Genomic DNA, 12609 nt, shown 5'->3' with positions numbered 1-12609 from the left:
CTGTGGCCAAGACAAGTTGAGACTGAAGAGGTTTAAAGAAGTTCATCTCAGGATCATTGCATTTGACTCAGAGAAATGACACTCTGAAGGCAAGAGGCTGTTCTGGGAGAAGAATAGGCATTGGGGTCAGACCCCTTAGAGGGGTTTGGGAGGACTTCTCGGAGGAGGTGACGTTGGGGCAGGCATGGCTTGACCAGTGTGGTTGTCAAGTATAGAAAAGGGATGGCAGAAATTGACAGCAGACACATATGTCCTGCTAAAAGGGCTTTGGCTGTACCCCACAGGTTGTTGTTTCCTCCTCTGTGACCCCCAGAACATACTTCCATGGGAGGCTACAGGTGCTCACCGGAAAAGGGGTTCTATGTAGAATTAGTTTGAGAAATGTCTCATCCTAGAGCTAAGCCTCGAAGACTTTCATGGCCCTGAAGTGCTTTCCTCTCTCTCTCCCTCCATGCCTCCCTCCACAAGAGCATGGGCCTCTGCTGAAATACTTTCTAAGTGAACAGAATCATATCAAGGGCTCCCAAAACATTCTGCAGAGGGAAAAACCTATCTCACATGACTTAGCGCACTATTTCCTAAACTTATTGGACAACTCAACCATGATTCATGGCTTAGTCGTTCTGCTTAACCCAGTTTGCTAAATGGTGGGAGCCAAAAACAGGGAGGACCAGCAATTGCTTTTAAGGGGTGGGCTGAGAGGCACCACATGCCTGGTTTCCAGAAGGTTCCCTATGGCTCCAGTGTGAAGAGATGGGCTGGGAGAACAACCCCAGATAAAGGCTGTTGGCAGAGGGGGCTGCTTCCTCTTTGTTCTATGCAGAAAAGGACTTACTTGCTTTTTCTCTTGAGACAGCTGAGCCCACTGAGCCGCCAACATCTTTGTGATTTCTGTAAAAGGCAGATCTGGATGCTTGGCCCTTAGCTGACTCCTCTGCTCTTTTAGGAAGATCACGTACCTGTGCCAGGAGTGGAACAAACAGGGGCTCTGAGCGACTGGCTGCAGGGGGTGGGGAGGGGCAGCGGGCCTAGGGGAGCGATGTCCAATTCCTGGTTGTCATAAAAATAAATAATGGCTTTGCCCATGTTTTCAATATAACCAGTGAATGGAGGTCAATTCAAGAAGGAGAAATACTCAAATGGCTGGTTTATCCAGAGACTCATGCAAGACAGAGGAGCCAGAGAAGGCTCCCCAAGGAATGGGCATGAGACATGCCAAGAGGCTCAAGTCTGAGCCTCAGTTTCTCCCTCTGTGGAATGGACATACATAATGCCACCTGTCCACAGGGTTACAGGAGATGGAAAAGAAGGCCTTCACTCTGAAAAACATGAGGATAAAGGGAAAAGAGCAGGAACTTCCAGAACAGCAGGGTGACCTGAAAATCAGTGGGGAGTGATTGTCATGGGACCTGTTTTCTGCAGCCCAAGATGCCAGGATGACAGGGGACAAGGTTCCCGGGCACTGGGAAGGGCATCTTGAGCCCAGAGCACCCATATCTGTAAGCCCGGAAGGGAAACCAGACCTGCTGGTCCCAAACACACCACCTTCTGGTCTGTGACCTACACACAGCTCTTCTGTCTTCTCCTTTTGAGCATCAGAATGTTATTACAGCTTAAAGAACTAACAACCCACACCCCCTCTCTGTGGTGTAAGGGCCCCGGTGGAAAACAGATCAAGGCTAAGATGGTCATGGCCAGGCCCTCCACACATGGCCACTGTCTTAGCACCCTGTCAGGTAGGCTGCCCCATCCTTACCCTGTCACAGGAGCACGGGGAACAGAAATATCCCTTGCGGGTTTCCTTTTCTTGCCTTTGGGCCAGCCCCCTTTCCTTTTCTGAAACAGAAATAGCAGAGAGGGAAATCTTGAGACCATTTAGCAGATTCCAATCACAACTTACAACAATAATGGCAGGACACTAAAGTCTCCTCTCAGTGTCTGTGTCCTCTCACCCACCCCCTAGCAACTCCGCAGAGTAGAGATGAGCCCCTGGAACACAAGGAGACCAAGGCATAGAGATGCGAATCCCTGCCCCAGTTCCCAGCAGGTGCAGGAGTCCGGACGATGTCCCTTCTCATCCAAGCTGTGGAATGTTCATCAGGTGAGATCAAGAAAGCAACCCAAGGTTTAGGTAACTAGTTTCCAGGTGGTAGAAGGAGGTGGGAGGGACAAACCTCAGCACTGGGGAGGGGGATGGGCAGGGGCCAAAGGTTAACAGCAGAGCTTAACTGAAGCCCAGCCCAGTTCACATCTCAACTCTGCCACTTACCTGCTGTTTGACCCTGTTGATGTAAGGAACATCCCCGTGCCTCAGTTTCCCCATGTGTAAAATGGAGATTAGGATAGCCTTTACCTGTGGGCTGTGGTAAAGACTAAATGTCCTAATATATGCATAGTTCTTAAAACAGGACCAGGCACCCAGGAAGTGCTCACTCGGTGCAGGCTTCTAAGATTGAAGTCAGTCTTGGGAGAGAGACCCAAGTGGCAGACTTACTCTTCCATTCATTGTGTGTGTTGGATCCCTGGGCAGTGACTGATCCTTGCTATCGTCAGGGCTCTGTGCCTGCTCAGAGTCTAGATGGCTGAAGAGGACCCAGGTCTTGCCCTCAAGCAGCTCACAGCCCAGCCACGGAGGCTGACTTATATATAAATAATTGCAACCATTCATTACAAGAGATAGTGGTTACAGAGTGACAGACTGGGTGTCCTTGCTCTCAGGGCTTGGATTCCAAGTTTCCCAAACCAAACACACACATGTGCCCAGAATCGAAGAGAGAACTGAGAATGTGTCCTTGTAAACCTCTGTTTCAACTGTCCCAGCATTTCTGTTCAACGCTTCCCCCGCCGACATACCCATTTCAGCCTGGGCAGCAGTTAGCATCAAGGGGCTTAAGGAGCAGGAGGGCCGAGCTCAGGCCAGGAAGAGGCATAGAGCCAGGGTAGCAAACGTGTGTAATGAGATGGTGCTGCAGAGCACCTAGCAAGCTGCCAGGCATACAGTAGGTGCACAATAATGACACTCTCCCTGGCTCCCTTCTGATAGTGGGGTCTATGCTGATCCCTGGAGTCTGAAAGTGAAAGACAATTTGTTCGGGACCCTGGACAGCTCTCAGGGCCTGAGGTCACCTGTGATTTCCCATAATGAACACTTTTGGGAACCACCCCCATTACAGTGGAGTTCACCAAGGACTTCCCAACACGCGTGTTCCTGAATGTGAATCTCACATTCTCCAGTGAAAGCAAAGATTATCATCATCCCATGCCACGGGAAGACACTCAGGAAGATGGTGTGATTGGCCGCTGAGGGGCTGTGCCAAGCCGAGAGCCGGGAGCATGCCATGGCTTCTGTTAAAGCATTATCTCCTGAGGGAGACCCCAAAGCTGCCTGGGGTCAGGTGGGATGTGGGCCAGGTCACCTCTGCCCTGCCTCACAGACAGAGCTACCCCTTCTCCCTCCCTGCTCAGCAACTCTGCTGTAGCACAGAGGCGAAGTCATTTGTTTCTGATTAGAGGAAATATTCCCATGTGTTTTATTGTACTTCTCTATCACCTTGTTCTATAAATCAAAAATCAAAATAAAGGTGCTTGTTAATCATTGCATGGCCATCCTTGGCCCTTTGTTTCAGCTTCTTTATTGCAAGATAATCTTTCCAGAGTGTTTTCTTAGTTTGCCCACAAACTATAGTCATGGAGACAGAGGCGCTTGGGATAAGTCTCTCTGCAGCCTTTTGTTCTTCCTCCATTTCTCACACAGAATTCGCCCTTAATTGACTTGGCCCTAAATAGAGCCATGTACGCAGTGAGCTGGTCATTAGCACAGGCTGCTACTGCATGGAGAACTTTCCCACGCACTTGAGGACATCCATTAAAAAGAAGAAGGCAGCACAGAACACGGTGAGCAAGACAAGAGTGAAAAAAAAAACAGGGTGGTGGAAAGTGGAGCAAAAAGCCCACTTTCAGCAAAGCAGAGACTGAAGGGGGGACATCCCTTCTGAGAGGATTCTTGACCAGCACAGACCTTTCATATTCAAATTGCAACAGATGGTGAATTTTGGATATTTGGTTTAATAGACAGAATTTTCTTTTACAAAGAAAAGCTCCTCTGGTAGTCAGCAGGGTGGAGTGGGAGGTACAAGGGGCCAGAGTGACAGACATGGCTCCCACCCCCTCACCCCCTACCCCAGCTCTGACCCACCTTCAGTCTGAGAGCTGTCCTTACCCCTGTAGGTCCTACCTATGATGCAAAAGGCAGCACAGGGGTGATGAACTCATGTTTGTAAAAGGCTAGAACAGCACCAGGCACCTAGCAGGGACTCTGCACGTGTGTCTTCTCCTTGCCTGGGAGGGAAGACCTCAAGGACATGATCATGAACAGGATTCTACAAGGAGACTGAGCATCAAAGAGAAAAATAGTTTAGTTTATGCAACTTTTCATATCCTTCCTTTGGGAACCAGACCAAAGCTCAGAAATGCTTAAGAAAAGACTCTCGACTTCTGTGCATTTTACAGTCAACTCCCCAGCAAATTTTGGGGACTGGCTATTTGCAAGAGGACAGTAGGTGTTTAGCTAAAGGGCTGGCAGCCCTAGCCCCCTCCCCAGCCCACCGCTGCATCTGAACAGTGAATGTGATTATTGCAAGATGGTACCTGCATTACATGGTTCTAGACACCATGAGAAAGGTTAAACTGTTAAAACTTGGGTCCCTGACTTTAGACAGCATGGTTCTTTTAAATCAGAATTCTAGTTCATTTGTTTCTGAAATAAATCAACACTGCAAAAGCAGTTCTTTCTTTCTTTCTTTCTTTCTTTCTTTCTTTCTTTCTTTCTTTCTTTCCTTTAAATGAAAGGCTATTAGACACCAGTGACACCTCCTAGCCTAATTGCTCATCTCAGCTTTAACCAGCTTTGTAGACTAGAAGCCTCAAAGATAATTGATGATTCTGTGTTGGAATGGAGGGTGGTAGTCCAGGAGTAAAACAGACCAGATGTGAATCCCAACGTCTCCGCAGACTGGCTGTGGAACTTTGAGGACATTACCTAACCTCTCTGGGCCCTGGTGTCCTCCTCAGTGCATGGAGATGTCAGTTCTCCCCTTGCTGGCTGTAAGGGTTCTATAGGCTAGGACAGGTGCCAGGGCCCAGGAAGCCCATGGAGTGTCTGGTACTGTGACTGAAGTCAGCCCTCCTGTGTTCTAATCCTGTTCTACTGCCTTCTGTGCCTGTTGCCTCTGGAAAGTCGTAGACCTTTCTGAGTGCACCTCCACCGAGAAAGTGGGGCTGGCTTGTGATGGTCACATGAGGAAGATATACACAAGAAAGTGCCACCATGATTGGAATTTAGCTTTGGCTTAAGGGGAGCCAAACCTGAGTTAGGCTCCTCACACATCTCTCTGTGGCTCTGGCAGACATGGCCACTCATCTCCCCAGTATCCATTCTACCCTTTTTAATTAAGAATTGAGCCCTGATTTTTAGCTGGGTACATGGCCACCTGGAATCAGTATTTCTCAGCCTTCCTTGCAGCCAGGTGGGGCCATGTAACTAAGTTCTGACCAATAAGGGCAAAGTAAAGTATGGTATGCAACTTCTGGCACACCTTCATAAGAGGAAGGCATCTTTTTTGCCTCTATCTCCCCCTTTCTGGCTGGAGGCAGACATGAGGGCTGGTGTTCAAGCAGCCACCTTGGACTATGAGGCAACATGCTGAGGAGAGTAGAGCAGTGAGATGGACAGAATCTGGGCTTTTGCTGGTGGTGATGCCTCCACTGTGCCCCAGGCCACCTTCCTCTATATGTCATTTACATGAGAAAGAAACAACTTTCGATGTTGTCTAAATCACTATGACTTGGGGGAGTTTTCTGTTATGTGAAGCTGAGACTCATACTAATGCATACAGAGGGCTGTTTTATTTTTGTGTTTCTAAGCAGACCTGGTCATCTCTTACTTGAACTATTACAATAATAAGGGAAAAAGAAAAAGAAATCATTGTGCACCTTTTATGGAGCAGACCCTTTGGTAGGCGACCACTACTTAGACTTCAGCCTGGATTGGGATATCTCCACGTGGGAACTGCTCACCCCAGAATGTTCACCAGTGACGCTGAGTTTCCTGCAGTGGCGAGGCTCAGGGGCCAGACACTCAGAGCTTAAATCCTGCCATGCCATTTACTGTGTGACTCTGGGCAAGTTCCTTGACTTCTCTGTGCCTTAATTCCATCCTCAGTGAAAAGAAGAGGTAAAAATACCAACCTCCAAGCGTTGAGAGCATTCAGAGACAAGCCACAGGAGTTCCCTGCCCAGAGCTCAGAACACGGGAGATGTTAAGCATGAAGGTCGTAACAATGCTGGTTCGTAACATGAACCCTCCGTGCCTGGCCTGGGTATAGCACTTGCCTTTGGCTCCCTTGTGTCCTGTTCCTTTGGGTTACCCCGGTTGGCCAGCACAACGCACTGCATGGGCAGAGACGAGGGATCCCGGCAGTGGGTGCGGATCACAGAGCATCCTGGGGGCAGGCCACCTGTCTCATCTGGAGGTGGGAGAAGGGGTTTTGCAGGAGCTGAAACAGGAAGAAATGGCCCCGTAAGATCGGAGGTATCAAAATCACCGCCACCCCCTAAGTCCGTCTGGCACAGGCGCTCTGTAATGCGACATGTGCATTTTCAGATGCTCACAAGTGACAGCCAACTCTGGAAACCAAAGTTGGCGGTCACTTTTCTGGGTCACAAACAGCAGCTACACACACAGAAACAAGGCAGGCTCCAGTGAGGGGTCATAGCCTGGTAAGCCATTTAAGCATTTAAAGATGGTTAAATGGGGATGCCTGGGTGGCTCAGTTGGTTAAGCTTCTGCCTTCAGCTCAGGTCATCATCCCAGGGTCCTGGGATCAAGCCCAGCATCTCCCTGCTCATCGGTTAGCCTGCTTCTCCCTCTACCCCTCCTCCTGCTTGTGATCTCTCTCTTTCTCTCTCACGCTTTCTCTCTTCTCACTCACATTTTTAAAAAATCTTTAAAAATAAAGAAAAATGGTTAAATGTAAAAAAAATCATTTATAAAACCAAATATCCCAAATCCACCATCTGTTGCAATTTAACATTTTAACCATTTAACCATTGTTAAAAGCATGGACTCTGGAGCCAGAGCCTCTGTGTTCAGTCCCCAGCTCCCAGGGATGAGCTTCACATCATTAGCAACTCACTTCACCCATAAGGACTGTAGTTCCTGCTGCGCATGTTGAGGCAGAATTCATACCTGCCTCATGAAGGTGTGTGGAGAGGTCTATCCCACAACAGGTACTGATCAACAGGATGCCTGCTGTGTGCTGGGTATGCAGACATGAGTGCACACAACAGGCAGAAATCTGGTTCTACTGGAGCTGATGTTCTGGGGGGTGAGGATTAGACTAAAACTTGTAAAAATGCACAGGCCCTTAGTAGTCTTTTATTTGGGGGGCATTTTAAACTGATGCATTAGCAGAAATCTATCCCTTGGGAATGTAGACTGTGGCCAAGTTATCCTCTGATCCCATTTTACAGATTGGAGGGAGGTAGGGACAGGGTCTAGTAGGTGCACAAGTGCGCGACTGTGTTTTCTCTAGCCTTTGCACACATGCGGGCCTGTGTGGAGATGGGGAAGCCGAGGTACTGGGAAGCAGAGTAATCATCCAGAAAAACCCAGGTAGGAATGGCTAAGTGGAGTCTGGAACCCGGGTCTCCTGGCTGCCAGCCCAGTAGTCTGTTCTCCCCCACCTGTTGTGGCTCCCCATGTTGAGGGGAATGTTACAGCTCTCAAGGTATGTCCTCAGGTGTGACCCCTTTAGTATCTTGTCTTATTTAACAAGCTCTGATGCAGGAAATGCCCCCTGCCAAACTGTTCCAGGTATTAACTCATCCAAGAGAGGAAAGGCAGGAAGGAATCACTGACTTCCCTCTCAGCTTCCAAGGAAGAGGAAATGTGGCAAATGGTGATGACCAAACCCAGAGTTCTAGAACTTTCCTGGCCTGTCCTCATTTCTGTAGCCACATGGTCAAGGCCTTGTAATCCATTCACTGTTCTTTTTTGTTTTGTTTTTGTTTTAGATGGTATTTTTAAGTCATAACTCATGAGTATGGTGTAGAATTCAAAGGGGGGTACCTATGGGGTAATGGTAAAAGCTAGAGCTAGCTCACCCCTCTCCCATCCTGAAGCACCCAGGTCCCTCTCTGGGGGCACTGTTAGGGGGCACATCACAAGCCCTTCTGGAGCTAGTCTGCGAATTTACAAACACTTCATCCCCCGGCACAATGGCAAACTAGTTGCACTGAACTTAATTTGCTTCTATGCAAACTATGCTTTGGAGCTCCTTCTGCTGGCCATTTAGAGCCGCCACATTTTTGGAGAAGGCTGCATCGTATTTGCAGCGTGGACAGGCCATGGTGCATTTAGCAGCCCCTGGTAGAAAATCCAGGTTGTCCCTGGTCTCTGCACACAGGGCATCACGTTCATGTGGTGGGCTCTCTAGGAACGGGATTGCTGGGTCAAAGTGCAAGTGTCGTCCAGGTAGACCAGATAGACCGTGGCTGGCACATTCCCTTCCATGGAGCCGGACACATCTTATACCTGCCAACAGTGTAAGACTCACCTTCCTCCCAGAGATACCTTCCTCTGAGCCCAGAGATGACAGTCCCACCACCTCCCTCTCTGCTCACATCCCTCTATGACTCTCCCTTGACTTCGGCATGAAGTCCAGGTGCCCTGGTCTGGCATTTGAGGCTCCAGGAGGCTGGATCTTCATGCTCCTCCAGCCCCACATTCCTCCAACTGATATAAAGGACACTGAGAGGTAGAGTCAACATGGATGGGCAATAGACCCTGCATGTGTATTATGCTGTTTAATCTTGAGCATGGCTCATCACCATGGTGACATCCACAGGTGGACAAGGAAGTTCAGGGAAGTCAGTGACCTTTCTGAATGTCCACAGCAGAGTAAGGGCAGATGGATGCCTACCTTTACCACCTCCCTAGCCACCTTGCCAACAAGCAATAATCCTCTTCCATTCAGTACAGCCTGACTTCAGACACCATCACCTCGCTGGGCCCAGTCCCAAAACTCCCCTGCCTTGGCCTCTTTCCAAAGATCCAGCACAGGGGGCAACAGAAGAGCCCATTTGGGAGTCAACCCTACCATGATTTATTCATCTGGGGGACAGACCTAAGTACCAGGGACGGACAGAGTGCCAGTCCCCAGGCAGAGGCTGCAGAAACAGCAGTGGACAACATCACAGAGTACACAGAGCTCTTGGTTAATATGAGTCTTAGTTCCCTGGACAAAAGCCATGGTGATTGCTCTCTTTTTGATTATGAGTAAACGGAAGCCAACAATGCTCGATGATGTTCTAACGATCTCCCATCCAGAGATAGGCTGTGCCTACCCGGAGCCCTGGCTCCCCCTGGCGGCACAGTACAGTGGTCACGCCCATAAATCTGCTGGAATGTCCAGCTCTGCCACCTACCGGCCATGTCATGGCTTAGTGCCTCATTTTCCCCGCCTGTAAGATGGGAAGGGGCCACCGAAGACTGAGGTGGTTGTTACTGGGCCTGGCACCCAGCAAGCAGGCAATAGCCAAGAACTGCTCTTATTCTAAGTCAAATTCTGCTTTGGAACGTGAGAATACCTTCTGGGTTCAACTTTAGGCTCCAATGCCACTTGCCCTCCAGTGCCAGAAACACATTAGCCAGGAGCAAATTAAACCATTTTCACTTAATTGTCCTATGGGGTTAGGAAACGGGATTTTCTTCTAAAGGGAAGGCTCTGGACAAAGACCCGAACCTTTCCAGCATCTGCGCGCTCGGCGAGACTCTTTGGCGCCCACAGAACTGGGTTCCATTCCTAGTTATGCCCTAATGACCGGAGGGGCCGAGATCAGGTTACTGAAAGCCTTGGGTTTCTCACTGTGGAGATGTGACAGCGCCAGCCCCCAGGTCGCAGAGGGCATTACGTGGGACAGGTGAACACAGGTTCGCTGAACCAGAGCTGGAGCACGGCCGGGGGAGGACCCCACGATGCAACTGTTCTCAACACCATCCACTGACTGCGCGCGCCCGTGTGCCCCAAGCAGCTCCCGGGACCCTGTGCGACGGCCCGGATAGCAGGCCAGCTCTGGAGCCCGGGCCGCACCCACTTTAGCACTGGTGGCCGCGGACAGCGCCGCATCTAGGCGGCGGGAAGTCCGGGCGGACACCTGTGCCCAGGGACGCGCGGGGAGAGGAGCCGGCGGGGCACAGGCAGGGTCACGTTCTAGGGTCTGGGCCTGACCGACGTGGGCACCCGAGCCGTGGGGCTGGCTGCACCGGAGCGCGCCCACCCCGTCCCGGGGACGACCTCCGCACTCCCGGGCAGGGGGGCGCGCGCGACGCAAAGGGGCGCAAGTTCAGCCACTGACCCGCAGCCTGGCCGCTGTCCTGTTGCATGTCGCCCGCCCGCCCGGGCCGCAGCCCCGCGCCCGCAGCTCCGGTCCAGTGCCCCCGGTGCGCCCGCCCGGCGCCCCTCCGCTCCGCCCCGCCGCTTCGGGTCCCCGGAACGTGGGCTCTGTCCTCTGGGAACCGCGTAGCGCCGCGGGGGGCCTGGGCTGGCGCGCGGGGCCAGAGTCCCGGCCGCGCAATGTGGTCGGAGCTCCGGGCTTTCCGGGCAGCCGGGGACTGGGCGGGGCCAGAAGGGGCGGGGGGCGGGGCGGAGGGCCGGGCGAGCCTTTCCCCGCGCCCCCGCTTTGGCAGAGCCAGTCACGCCCCCGCACCGCAGTTATATAAATGCGCCCAGTTGACCGGGAAGAGCCAATCAGCGACGGCTCATCTTCCAATTATGTCTTTTAATATTTCCAGATCACACCAGAATACATAACGCATTATCACTACGGCGAAATTAGAAAACTCAGAGCAGCCCCTTTCCCGAATCCAGTGCTTCAGAGCCAACCACCTGTTAACCCATTGGTGCCTCCCCATGCATTAAACTTTTTTTAATTCAAAATATAATTTCAAAGATAATTCTAAGCATATAAAAATAGCGCCAAGCTCCACCTGTCCTTCCAATGGCAACACTTCCATGATCGCGTTTTCCCTTCTGGTCTGTGGCAGGTGACAGGAAGGCTATTAGGGGCTTCACACACTGTCTGAATAATTTTGAGGTTGCCTTTGGGATGGCACAGCCTCTAGAGCCAGTCGGTCTGGGTTCATCAGCCTACCCCTCAGCAGAGGGGTGACCCTCTGCTGGGCTGCTTACTTCATCTCTCTGGGCCTCAATCTCTTCTTTGGTTTAGCGGGGATAGTAACAGTACTTCTTATTAGGCACAGTTGTGGGATCACAGTCAGTGCTCCTACAATACAACGGAGGCACCTGGTAAATAGGTCAGTTGTTTTTTCTGAGGTCTTCTGCATCTGTCAAGGGTAATGAGCAATACTTGTGTAACCGCACAATTTGGTTTTTTTTCCTACTCCGCAAAGCTCCTAAATCCATTTCCATGTTTTCTTTTTAACCAACCCAGGGCTTCGACCAATAACTTGGGAAAGCTCTCTGTCCCTCAGTTTCTTCCTCTAGAGAATAGAGGTAATATTAATAGCCTCACAGGGATGTTTGAGGATGTTTGAGGATTCTATGAAATGCTGTAGAGTGCATGCATATAGGTTTGCTATTAATTGATACTGCTGATAACTGGCTAGCCATCTGAAAAGTGAATAGACTCCGATCTAGTACCAAATACAAAAGTAAACTCTAGATGAATTAAAGACCTAAATTAATAAAGAAAACAATAAAAATCACACAAGGAGACTTTGGGATCCCAAGAGCATTCTTAGATAGGAAGCTCTCTACAGCAATACCTTGTCAGACAGAAATATTGAGATGGGGGATTATTTCCAATACACTGAACCCACAGGAAAATCGGGGGAAATACCCAAGGATCACACACCTCCCCTCAAAAAGAGGAATAATCAGCCCAAACCAGAGGATGAATCCAGAAGTCTGGCCTCCACTGGGTACAACCACCTATGACATCAGCTTCAAGTTTGAGGAACTCTGGCCAGTGCCATGGACCAACGAACAGATCTCCCCATATCGCCAGCTTCGGGCAGAAAATCAGAAGATGATATAAATAAACAGTCTCTCCCGTGAATCTGTAGCCAGTAGACTGCTCCCATGTATGTCCGAGGATCCAATCTGCACTGGCCTCCAAAGAAAAACTCACCTGGCAAAGGAAATTAAAATAGCTACAGGTTCGTAGCGCCCCCTGGAGCCCAGAAGAAGCAAATGCAATCTGATGAATCACTACCTTCTACCTCTGAAACTGATTAATACAGTATATGTTAATGAATTTGAATTTAAATTAAAAAAATTTGAAAAAAGAAGCAAATAAAATGCTCTCTGGAGGACAGCATCTTCAATTCAGGCCTATCACTTTGTACCATCTATGAACCCATAATAAAAATGTAAAGTCCAGTGAGGGCTACGCCGCACCGGTGAGAATGTGTAAGCCTAAAAAGACAGAGTACAACAGGTTGTGGTGACGACACAACCTCTGTGGAGGGACTGGAGCGCCACACACTGCTGGTGGGGGTGTAGAATGGTGGGACCATTTTCGAAAGTA

General features: G+C 50.1%; 1 protein-coding gene across 1 annotated transcript in view; it reads right to left on the bottom strand.

The window, feature by feature from the left end:
- LOC131814640 (uncharacterized) overlaps window positions 1-11074 on the bottom strand; it is a 29547-nt gene extending 18473 nt beyond the window's left edge. The window contains exons 1-5 of the mRNA XM_059146185.1: window positions 11048-11074; window positions 10417-10672; window positions 6391-6554; window positions 1757-1836; window positions 836-959 (exon numbers count right to left, since the gene is read on the bottom strand). Coding sequence (XP_059002168.1) covers window positions 836-959; window positions 1757-1836; window positions 6391-6554; window positions 10417-10672; window positions 11048-11074 — 651 coding nt within the window. The remainder of the gene's footprint in view (window positions 1-835; window positions 960-1756; window positions 1837-6390; window positions 6555-10416; window positions 10673-11047) is intronic.
- Window positions 11075-12609: the final 1535 nt, after the last annotated feature.

This window comes from Mustela lutreola, chromosome 1 (assembly GCF_030435805.1).
Source record: "Mustela lutreola isolate mMusLut2 chromosome 1, mMusLut2.pri, whole genome shotgun sequence".
Taxonomy (NCBI): domain Eukaryota; kingdom Metazoa; phylum Chordata; class Mammalia; order Carnivora; family Mustelidae; genus Mustela; species Mustela lutreola.
The sequence above is the reverse complement of the archived record's forward strand: the minus strand, read 5'-3'. Positions and strand labels throughout refer to the sequence as shown.